Here is a 12,047-nt window from a genome sequence, read left to right as displayed (position 1 = left end):
TACTCTCACACACACAGACACACACTAACACACACCAAACATGCATAAACATACTCACACACACAAACACGCACACACAAAACATGCAAACACATACTCATACACACACACATGTATGCATATACTCACATCCTTTCTCTCACTCTCATGCACACAGAGACACATACATAAACACACACACAATACATGCATACACACACTCATGCCCACACACATGCATGCATACACTCACATCCTTACTCTCACTCTCACTCACACAGAGACACATACACAAACACACACACACACACACTCACAATACATGCATACACACACGCATACACACAATGCCTGCACTCACACACGTGTGGGCCATTTACCGGATGGAGGGTAACATTCAGGTCGGGCACAGCCACCAGACAGGGCACCTCTATGTACGTGGTAGACCGCGTGACAAAGATCGTCTCCAGATCCGTCCTTCTGACGAACGGGTGCTCCACATCTAGAAGAGGTAAACACACCTGTTCACATTCCTACCTGTTCACCCATTTTCCTGTTTAATCATTTCCATCACTCAGATTGATGTATTGCACAGTTGACTGATCCCCACAGTTTCCAACATTCCCAGTCGGTCACTATGCAAAGCAGCACAGTCTAATGGTTATGGAACTGGACGAGCACCGAGGAGGTTGCAAGTTTGATTCCCAGGTGGGGCACTACCATTCTAGCCTTTAGCAATGTAGTAAGCATAACCTTGCTTCAGCAAATTATCCAGCTGTATAAATGGATTGTATGTAAAGAAAATGCATGGTTTGAGTAAAATAAGTGTCTACAAAATGCAAAACACAAATGTGCTGTCCAATGGTGTTACTTTTGCGGTTTGAAAAATGTCACAAGCAAGGATTTGGTTTCTCTTTTTCGGGAACATTTTTTTTAGACAGAGGAGAGTAAGCATGGGGTTCCAGCCTGTTCCTAACATGTGCGAGGACAGCTGACGGACCATGACGGACCGGCCATGCTCACTGACAGGGCTTTAATTGTAGTTCAGAAAACAGTTCAACCACTGGACTGGGTGGATGAGGGTTTTCACAGGTAATTTAATTTCACTCACTCAGATCCCCCCGCCCCCCACCCAACCCCCCCATCCCCGACTAACAGCACAGGGACAGCGAGGTCATTCACCATACTGCAACCCTCCACTTTCATGGTCTTTGTGCTAAAGAAAGATTGTGTGAACGTAATGTGATGTCTGGATTGGATGCAACTTTCATGGTCTCTGTATTGAGAAAAGTTGTGAAAAGGTTTGGTTGTGTCTGAATAGCACTTTAATGGCCTCTGTGTTGAAGAAACATTAGTGAACGTTGTCGCTGGATTCTTTTCACACGAGCGAAACATCAGACTCGTGGACTGCCACCACCCCTGAAGATGTGACTGAAAAACATACTGGATAACAGTATTTCACCATAAATATCTTCTGTAAAAGGCAGCTGTTGTGTGTGTGTGTGTATATGCGTGTGCGTACAGGTATGTGTGTGTGGGTGTGCGTGTGTGCATGTGGGTGTGGGTATGTGTGTGTTTGTGTACGTGCGTATGTTTGTGCTGGATAATTTTGGGACCTCTCCACTTGGTCCATAGCAGAGTGGTGGGCAGGGTAACTGCCCCAGAGACCACCGGTGGGCTAACCGGAGCCACATGTGTGCAGAGGGTCCGGCGTTGGATACTTTCACTACCCTTTACGGCTCTGATCACAGCTGGACTGCTCGCCCCACCTCCTTCCCCTCAGGGAGATCTGGGGAAACTGTTTTGGCACCTTGTCGGGACTGATTAGGACTGATTCATAAGAGTGCTTGAGTGGGTCCTATGTCCCACCACCACTTCTACTTTAGCTCACAGACTGAACTGGGATTCTGGGTAGGTACAACAGACCCACTGCAACTTGAACTCATGGTGACCCTTGGAGAAGCCCTCTGACTTACACACACACACACACACACACACACTCGCACAAACAACCAGGTGTGTCTCATATAGATAAGCGGTGGGGTCAGTGCCATCCAATAAAAATGCTGTTTTACTACAGGGAGCCGCTGGACACATAGAACTGTAATGTTTCACTACGTTTCATGGCAAATCTTGTTAAAAAATAATGGGTCTAAAATCTCAATTTTTTTTTATTTGCCTATTTGAGACCCCTTGATTGCTGATGGCTTTTTGAAGTCATATGAATGTGTTCTGTAAGACAGGAGTAATTGGTCACACTATAAACCTCTGGATTTGACCGTGCATGAGTTATCATTTTTGGAGAAACTATTTCAAGATGCAAGTACAAGCCTCCCATGCTGTGTATTAGATAGCACAACCCCTTCCAATTTACTTTAACCACTGTCCCAAACACTTGCATTCAAAAAACAAAGAGACGCACTACCATCTGAAGGCAGGAATCCCACTGGGCCAGTAAGTGCTCAGAGAAGAAACTTGAGAATGCGTTTGACCCTTTCTGACCAGCTCTGACACTGGGGTTATGACTCCAATGTGATGTCAGTGGTGATGTCACGGCAGAGTGCAGTCACAGGTTCTTTAGTCTGACCAGATACTCAGCTCCATATTCCTACTGCCAACTGTTGATGTCAAAGTGTTCCATTTTGTTGATACATGTTCTATGTGTGGTAACATATGACATCACAAGAGATGTCTGGTTCTGTAATTAAGAAGCAGGGAGGATGGAAGGAATGCAACAGCTTAGTATCTGGTGAGTCTGAAAAATCTGTGGTGCAGCGCACCTGGCACCAGGATAAATGTAATGAATGACACTTCATGCGGGACAATTCAGAATAAACGGAACCCTTCCTCACAAAGAGAAACAGGAAGAGAACCACAGCCCTCATTAAACGAGATTCCGTTAGCCATAAATCTGGCCTTTTCCTTAAAGCTGGAATACCCCTTAATACAAAGCAAAGAATCTAACCATCCCGAGGTTAAAATGTCAGGACCGAACTCTGAAAGTTCCGCTGTCAGATGCCTGTAAGTCTGAGGTTTCTGTTGATTAATGACAGGTCAGCAGTGGAAACAAACAGTGCCCAGAGACTGATCACACAGAAGTGCACTTGCCGAATGGTATCAGACTGAATGTCTTTAATTCAGATACATTTCAAAATATTTTTCCCTCCTCCCGTCTTGTTTGCATTTGCTGCAGTATAAATAAGCAGACAGGCCATTAAGATGTTTGGACACAGAGAGTCAGAGGTCGGGCCCTCTGGCATGCTGCTAATTGAAACCTCAAACACAGATGTTTTTTGGTCCCAAGGGTCAGTGTCTCTGACCCTGCGGAGAGACCCTGGCTCCAGCTTTCCAATCTTCCCTTCTGTAGTCAAACCCATACCGGCTCCTTTAACTCGTGTTTCAGGTCTTAAGCTCTACAGTGGGAAAGGGCTATGATGAGCCAGCCTGGTTCTAGCTATGCAATTGGAAAGGGGTACAATGAGCTAGCCAGCTCTACAGAGGAAAAGGGGTATAATGAGCCAGGTTGGTTCTAGCTTTACAGTAGGAAAAAGGTAGAGCCAGCCTGGTTCCAGCTGTGATGGCAATATGATGAACGTGATATGGTAATCAATGTTATTTTATAATTTCCCATACAAAACATAACCAAATGCCTTTGAATTAAAAAAATAAATAAATTAAGTGTTTCTGTTGGAACCACATTGCAGTCAGCACGCCCTCCACAGCACAGTTTGGACTTTCAGAACGAGAGCTGGGGTTCAACTCATTGTTGATCAAATGGCAGTGCACAAACATGGCATAACCTCTGTGTGTCAGAGTGGAAGACTAAACGCTGAGATCCTGTTTCCTGGCTGCTTATTGGTCAAACCAATAACCAGGACAAGCAACACATGCAAAATATTTCTGGCAACTGAATATCCAAGTCCAGGAAATCTGTCTCCAATCCCCTGTACATAAAACGATTATTCGCTGAGTATGAAAACCTTCCCTGTTTAATCCATTTTCCTGGTCAGCTATTTGTCGTAACCTGACTGCAGGTTACGTGGAAATACTGTAAAACTGCCGTTTCGCCCAACCACTGATAATATCATACATACATGATAAATACTGTATCCAGCAGACTGGGTGCTAAGGAAACACTTCATCTGTACAGCACATGGGGGGCTGCTAAGATGAATTTCTGGCTTCGGGCCTTTAGCATCTGAGGAAAGAGCTAAATGATGGGTCATGCTTGATTTGGAAGGGATAGAGAGAAATCCGAAGAGGCAATCTCTTATCCCAGAAAGATTATCTGAACCCCCCTCCACAACACACCCTGTAGCCTGCAGTGTCTCTCTGGACTGTCTCTGTGTCTAAACAAAACCCAAATCTGCCGCTGAGCAACTCGTAATCCTTAAAGCCTCCTTACGGCAATGCTTAGCACACAATGAGCTTGGACTTCGCTGGAGGGATCAGTGGGCTGCCGGTGTACAAAACAACATGGCCAACACCCTGGCCCTGACAGTGATGTCATCTCTGTCAGGGAGCAGGCCGTGGAACAGTGCTGGAACTACAGTGTTTAGTGCTTTAATACTAAATGGGTGTACTCTAATGAATAGTGTGTAATGAGCATGAACTTCCACATGGGAGTCAGACATCCGAGCCATAGGCAGAGCGCTGGCAGGTTTTAATCATGGCGAAAAACAGGGGGCATGTGTGCTTCTACCCCTTTATTAAATCTACGGTTTATTAATATTAGGATCCTTTACAAGCATTAGCCAACTCCAGAGGCAAAGCAAATAGCCCCAAGGCCATAGCAGCCAAACGCACCGGGCCCTCTTTGATGTAAAACTATCTCTTAAACAAGAGATCAATTTTCAGCTAAATGTCTGTAATTGTCTTGTACTTGTCCCAAAGAAAAGAGAAAACTTAGTGTTGGACAGCCAGGCAGAGGGGGGTGGGGGTGTGGGGGGTCGGGGTGGAGGGGAAGGGACATGTGTAGGAGGGCTAATGAAAGTAGGGTGTCCCACGTGGCTGTCACAGCAATTTGCTGACGTGGCAAATAGATTAACTTTTCTTTTCTAGCCAAAGGGATTGAATCTGGCCTCACAGATATGTGCCACTATTTTTTAATGACAATCAAATAACGGCTTTCTTGGTTGTTAATTCCATGCATTAAAATGGCACCATGTAAGACAGCTGTTAACCAAGGCGCAAATCAAACCTGGATTAAATCAGAACCAGCAGGTCACTTTCGGAGAAAGTTCAAGGACTTACTTTGTTGTCACAAACCACAATTCACCTCTCTGTTTGAGAGTGACCTTGAAGTGTGTCACCTGTGTGCTTCCTCTACCTACACAGGGTTAGGGGTGCAGGGGAGATTAGTAGGGATGGGGGTGGGTGGGTGTTACCTCAGAACCCCTTGCTCTAAGCTCCTCCCTGGCATGTTTGACTCTATGCCCATAGTTTCCAGATACTCTCCAATACTGTTTCTAGGCTTAACCTGCAAAACTGAAATTTCAATTTTTTTTTCTTCTTCTAGAGCTACTGGAGACCCCAAACGTCTGCTTGCAGAAGTCTAAGCTTCAGGCTGTTAGGCTGTTAGGTCATTAAGGCTGAGGTTAATAGGTAACGGTCGGAGGTTAAGTGAGTCAAAGGCGTACACCAACATTCCGTTAAGGGGCCACAGCACAGGTCAGGGAATGGGGAAGGGGGAGGGCGGGCCAGTGATCAGGGGAAGTTGGGAGGAAACGCTCACCCCTAACGAAGACGTAGACGCTGGCGGCGGTGGTGCCGTCGATGATGGCCTTGATGTCCTGGTAGAAGCAGCGGTAGTAGCCGGTGTCATTGCCGCAGGCGCCCGTCAGCACCAGGGTCTTGCAGTACGGCCTGCCGGGCTCGCCCTGGCACTCCCGCACCTGGACCGAGCGCTGCCCCGGCGTCTCCGCCCGCCGCGGCGGCAGCTCCTGCCGGTCCGTCGCCTCCTGTCTGGTCAGCGAGCTCTCAGGCCACGCCCAGTCCAGAGTGCGCTGTCCCCTAGGCGATGGGAACCAGACAAACGCCGCGGCCAACGTCAACACGCAGCCCGAGAAACGCAGTCGGACCAGATATGAGTAACGGTCGCAATTTTGTAAATGTTGGGCCCGGAGCCTGGGTTCTGATACTGATCCCTGATATGAAACCGGGGCGCGGGGGGGAGATTCATTTCACACCCTGTTGCCTCTCTTCCTCTTTCCATCTGTCCTGTTATTCAGAAACGGAGACCTTGCTGGGTATAGTGAAACCCTTTAAGCCTCTCCTGCGGAGTTTGATATTATCATTGAAATCCCCTATCCGTGACCCGGTGACTCATAGGCAGGTATTCAACATAAATAAGCTGCATTTCAGTTATATGTACTGGTTGCGGATGCCAGAAGAAGTCTGGCATCCACCACCAGTACTGCTGGTTTAAGGAGTCCAAGATGCAGCAGCTTAATTAACCAACATTATAACTTCCCAACACACTTCTAATGATGTTTACATACGATGTAAAACATGCAAACATGATGCATGATTTTCTATGCCCAGCCCTTTCAGTGGAATAACATTGTGCGTTCCTGAAATTTTTCTCCACAGCACAATCTCTGAAGTCACTCTTTCCCAAATTCAACTGGGAGGATAAAATGACCGAACTGTCCTATATTAATTACTGTTAGAGCAAGGTCTATCCATCAGATTGCACTTGGCGTAAAGCAGAATATGAGAAATAATATGATTTCCTCAGTAACAAGATTTTGAACCACAATGACACCCTGAACAAGAGCCATGGGGTTTTTGAAATGCGTAACAGTCTTCAACGAACGGCTCTGGACGAGCAGCCAAAAACATTATTTTCCTTCCAAAAGGCATGTACTTGCTACTGCTACAAAACAATTTATCCACAGGATTCTTGGCAAGGACATCCATGGAGAATTCTCCGGGATCTGAGACAAATAAAGTTATGTTCACCTTTTTGCCCCCAGCCTTCAAAACACATCGTTAGCACTTTATTTGGTGATGGCTGTAGCTTTAACATATTCATATCCTTGACAAAGTCTAACAGGAATATATCATTTACCCCAGTGGGAGTTAAATGTTAAGGCATTGTGAATTACATTACTTCTGTAGACCTTACAATGTCTGTATTAAATTTCTGTTTTTATTAAACAGTCTAATAAGCTTAGAATTAATCACTTCCAGTACCTGCATGTAATAGTCAATGTGTCATTGGCATGAATCACAAGGTCTTCTTTCGGGCTGTCGAGGGTGGGTGGAGTCATAGAATATCCAATCACCAGGCCTGCAGAGAGAAGAATAGTTTAATCGGGATTGGGCGAGGAGGGTAGAAAGAGTAAGGCAGAGAGACAGAAATGGAAATAAAGAACAGGAGGAGAGACAGAAAGAGAAAAGTTTTTTTTTTGCATTTCTGGTTATTGCTCGTATGATGGCTTTGCATTTGCTGATCAGGTAATCTGTGCTTCAGGTAATTACCCCTCATGGGCATACACTGTAATTATCCACCCAGTTTGTGTGTGTGTATGTGCATGCGTGCCTGTATGGATGTGTGTGTATATGTGTGTGCATGTGTGTGTGTGCATGTGTTTTTTATATTTTGGTGGGCTTGTTCTTCATCGATAAAAAAACCTGTTCATTAAGGCTTTGCCTAACACCTGATTCACTGCCGCTACGCTGCCTCGACTCATATCTGCGAATGCAGCAACTTGGCGACATAATTACCCGCGTTTAAAACCCCCGCCGGGTGTCATTAGGCTTCGTCGAGCTGCGCCCCTGAGTTTATAAAAATGTCGCCCCGGCTTATGCCACACCTGGAGATCATTAGGGGCTGGGGCGCGGCAGTCAGAGGGAAAGAGGCCGTGTGGAGAGCGAGAGGCAGCGTGCCTCTCCGCTTAACCCCGCTTTGTTTAACAAGTGAAAATGAGCGATAGTAAAGGGGTTTAAGCGCAGGCCGCGCTGCCGAAGCGCCAACAAGCACTCCGAGCCCCGACAATGCCCCCCCCCCCCTCCACCCCCCACCATCTTGATCCCGTTACAAACCCATGAATAAAACTCAGTCAGCCGGTTTTCAAGCATCTTCGGGGCACACGGAAAAATGTGGCGACGTGCACACCAGGACGGAATGAAAACGAATAAAGTCGTGTCCTGTTTTAAGGTTGGTGAAAACGAACCCCCGGAGATCAATTTGCCGTTCAGCAAGTGATCGCATCGCAGACTCCAACCCACTACAGCTACAAGTCTAGGAGGTGTAAATTTCAAAACGATATTCAAATATTATATGATCCATCCAATAGTTGAACCCTACCTTTCCCCCAAAGCAGTGAACTGCACTGAATAATGACAACTACCGCAAGATATGCATTAACTCACAATTTCAGGCTGGAAAAAATAATGCCTTTGCTGTCATTGTATGCACAGTTTTTAATCTTTCGTTCATGTACACTGATTTGTAGGAATATGTCTATGCATTTATTTTCATTTTTGGTGACGAATTCCAAACTCTAGTCCTTCTGGGATTGAGTGATGTCACGGTTGTAAGCTCCAGTAATCTAACATTCATTTTCCATTCTGCTAAACTTATTTTAGCCCAGCACATCTGTTGAAGTTATGCTTGCTGCAGATGCATAGTACCTGCACATATTACAGCGATGCAACATCTTTACAACACACCACTCGACAGGCGACTAAAGACTTGGCAAAAGCTCTCCCGCTGCACAGCTGTTTGAGCCATTCCAGGTCTTACGAGAAAAGTGATGCCTATGGAGATCTGCAAAGTGGCTGCTTTCTGTTTTCACCTCAAAACCAAAAAACATGAAACCCGGTGTGTTGAGTTTACAGTGTACTCAGCGGCTTTAAATGATCAATTAAGCGCTGAGTAACTACAAATACCAGCAATCCCTGCAGTTCTACAAGGGCAAGAGTGATTTCCCTTGCCCATAAGCTATGTACAGTGTTCCATAGATGTGCGTAAAGAGGAGAAACTGCCTGTCGGATGCAAAACTGGTACTTTCTCCCAGTACTATAGATACACATGTACTGTAAATACACATTTTTAAAACATATTTTACGCACACTTAAACCTAATCAGCTATAAAGGTATGTGGATTGTGCTGGCTCTTGAACTAGGAAAAGTGGAAAAACAAGACCTTTCTCAATAGGAAGTGACATCACAAACCTCACCCCTTCCCCAACCTGACTGATCCTGTGACTCTACGAGTGAGCCCACATCGGCGGACGGCTGGGCGGCCAGGCCAACAACGAGGCATCTGCCGTCAAAGCTCAGAGCTGGAGCCCCCGACCCCGCCTCTCCCCTGACGGCACGCCAGGACCAAGGACAATTTAACAACAACCGAGCGTGACCCAGCTGGACCGCACCGTCCATCACGTGCGGAGGCCTTGGACCAGAGCGGTCCAAATTCTTCAGATGCATCCTGCTGGCACTCGCACAATAGAAGGCTCCTCACCATTCTGTAAATATTTGGTGCGCGGCCACAGATCCCAGACCTGTGTTTACAGTAGAGCCCGGGCCAATTGGGGGGCAGCCCTTCTCCAACACCCCGCCGGCAGCCGCCCACGCATCACCTTTTATTCTTCCTCTCCTGCTTTTTCTTTTTCTTTGTCCTGAGCCCATTCAAACAGCCGTCACATTCACTGGAAGGCGGAAGACATCAAACAGGTAAAAATAGAGTGCGGGGGCGTACGGACTGTGTTTACTGAGGCTATCTTGCCGCGCTCACACAGAAGCACAGAAGCCCTTCCTGAGAGATGAAAACACAAAACGGTCTCTTCCATGTTTCAGTGCCTTCCAAGTAACATTATCATTCTCATTAAATGAATCCTTTATATACTCGTAATTGGGATTCTATTCTTATTTTCATTTCAATTACGGTTTACTCAAAACTGGCATCTCCTTAGAAACAAGCATTAGCGCCCAAAATATAACTGTCAACTACCAAAACAAATTATGAGCAGCTGGTTGTCATTTAGTGCTTAGAAGCTCAGTACTATGTGCATATAAATATAAAATATTAGTGTGAAAGATGAAAAACTGTCATCGTGGCACCTCCACCCTGGTTACACTGTTTGGCCAGCAGAATTTAAGTTGAATGGATACCAAACTTACATCTGATTTACCTCTACCTCAAGGAGTGGAACACAAGTCTCAGGAGGAGAGCTCCTTCCCATGAGTAAACACCTTTCTGAGGCTCAGTCACCTCCAGTAGCACAGCTCCCTCTTGCTCTAGCAGGACAACCCTCCATATCATAGCACCCCCGGTAGCAGGGCAGCCATTAGAGAATGCCCTCAGAACACCCTGTTCTTAAGAAAGGACAATGTGGTGACACAGGGGGGCGGGGCCTCTGTTGCTGGGTGGTGTCCAGGAGACCGTGCCTGTGAATAGTCTGCGCTCTGCCCAGAATTCTACCTTGCACTGGCCTCTCTTTTTTGAATCATGTGCCGGCCAAGACAACTTCTTCAGTTTCCCTCAATTTCTTATGTTTTTTGTCCTCATTTATATCTGAGAACCAAACCAAAGGAGAAAGCGGTTTATTTTAAGGATGATGTATTTGACCATTATTATAAAGCGAATTACACAAGTGACAAGTGTGTTTGTTCAGGAATGCCACAAGTTGTTCTGTTGGAAATGTGAGATTATTTTGTGTTTTCCAGCTTGATTAAGACAGCTGGGATATTTCTGGTATGTGACACAGAAAAGAAACACACAGAACAAAAATGAAAGTTTAGAAGAAACCATTTAGAACAACAAAGGCTAACCACAGCTGGGTGCATGACAATACATCACGTCCACTGTTTGTTTCTGGACAGAAAACAAACAGGCCAGTGTAGAATAATGGCCGCTCTCCATAGAACTTTTTTAGAAGCAACCTCAGTAGGGATTTTTAAGAAGCAACCCCCTCCCCATTTAAAGGCACATGGGTAGCTGCTGTCTGAACTCTGCCATGACAGTGGGTCCTTTGGAGTATGAACAAAATCAAACCACCCCCTCCCCCCGGCCCCCCATCCCTGTCCCCATCTCTGTCCTCGTCCACTGGCTGCCTGCCTTGGGGACTGGTTAAATAAACAGCGTCCTTCTGCAAGACAGTGAGACAGGAAATCCCCCCCCCCCCCCAAGGATGGATCACACCTCCTCTATTTCAGGAACAGCAGATTTCCGACCCTTCCGAAACACAGGGGGAAACGACAGCGTTCCTCCCGGAGCGCTGGGGCGCTCTCTCTCACCCTGGAAAAGCTCGTCCCCATCTCACCAGGGCCTCCTCCTCCCCACCCCCCTTCCTACCCCTCATTGTCCCAGACTTCACCAAAACCATTTCCTTCACAGGGTCTATAGCACCACTTCCCAACCAAACCCGACAACCTACGGCCATTCACTTAACTATCACACAAAGCGAGTGGGAAGTTTTTAGGTGAGTACCGAGGGCTGCAGACAGATTCAGGTGGTAGAAATCCGACAGATCTGCGACAGATCTCTAAACCAGGCACACAAGTACACAGCAGGGTGAAAATCATGTGGCGCCCAGGACAAAAATTTTGTCTGCGTGTATCATTCAAAAACATTTACCACAAGTTCACAGAACATTGGGCCCCCCTCCTCCAGGGCCCGGGACAATATGCCCGGCTGTATGGTCTCGAGGGAAGCCCTGGGTGGTGACAGCGTCAGGGTACCATGGTTACCCAGCGGTATGGTGCAGTACCCCAGTGGCAGGCTGCTCATGCGTGCCTTCATAAATTCCATAGCAATTTAACTGTCCTCTTACTGCTGTGGTTTGTTTATTACAGCTGAATTTTCCATATATTTGCTGTCTTTATTTTCTGACAGGTTACATGATTTTTTTTCAGCTGTACAATGTGGATTTGTGGATATCTACAGTGTGGCAGACTAGCCAAGTGCTGAGTGCTGATGTCACAGTAGCAAGAGCTGGGCTGATTGACACCAAATCACGCGGCCGACTCTGGCTTCCATTAAGGTAACAGCAGGATCCACTCACCCCAAAAAACTGCCATGAGGTCATTTACACAGACCGCCTGCCCCCCCCGCCTG

General features: G+C 46.5%; 1 protein-coding gene across 2 annotated transcripts in view; it reads right to left on the bottom strand.

Moving 5' to 3' along the window:
• The window catches only part of flt4 (fms related receptor tyrosine kinase 4), a 55,349-nt gene that overhangs the window by 19,431 nt on the left and 23,871 nt on the right, over positions 1-12,047 (bottom strand). For both annotated transcript variants that reach the window (XM_035409390.1, XM_035409391.1), the window contains exons 2-4: positions 7,177-7,273; positions 5,714-5,991; positions 360-481 (exon numbers count right to left, since the gene is read on the bottom strand). In XM_035409390.1, the coding sequence (XP_035265281.1) occupies positions 360-481; positions 5,714-5,991; positions 7,177-7,273 (497 nt within the window). The remainder of the gene's footprint in view (positions 1-359; positions 482-5,713; positions 5,992-7,176; positions 7,274-12,047) is intronic.

The sequence above is a fragment of the Anguilla anguilla genome, chromosome 3 (genome assembly GCF_013347855.1).
Source record: "Anguilla anguilla isolate fAngAng1 chromosome 3, fAngAng1.pri, whole genome shotgun sequence".
Classification (NCBI taxonomy): domain Eukaryota; kingdom Metazoa; phylum Chordata; class Actinopteri; order Anguilliformes; family Anguillidae; genus Anguilla; species Anguilla anguilla.
Note: the sequence above shows the minus strand (reverse complement) of the source record. Positions and strands in the feature narration are given on the sequence as shown.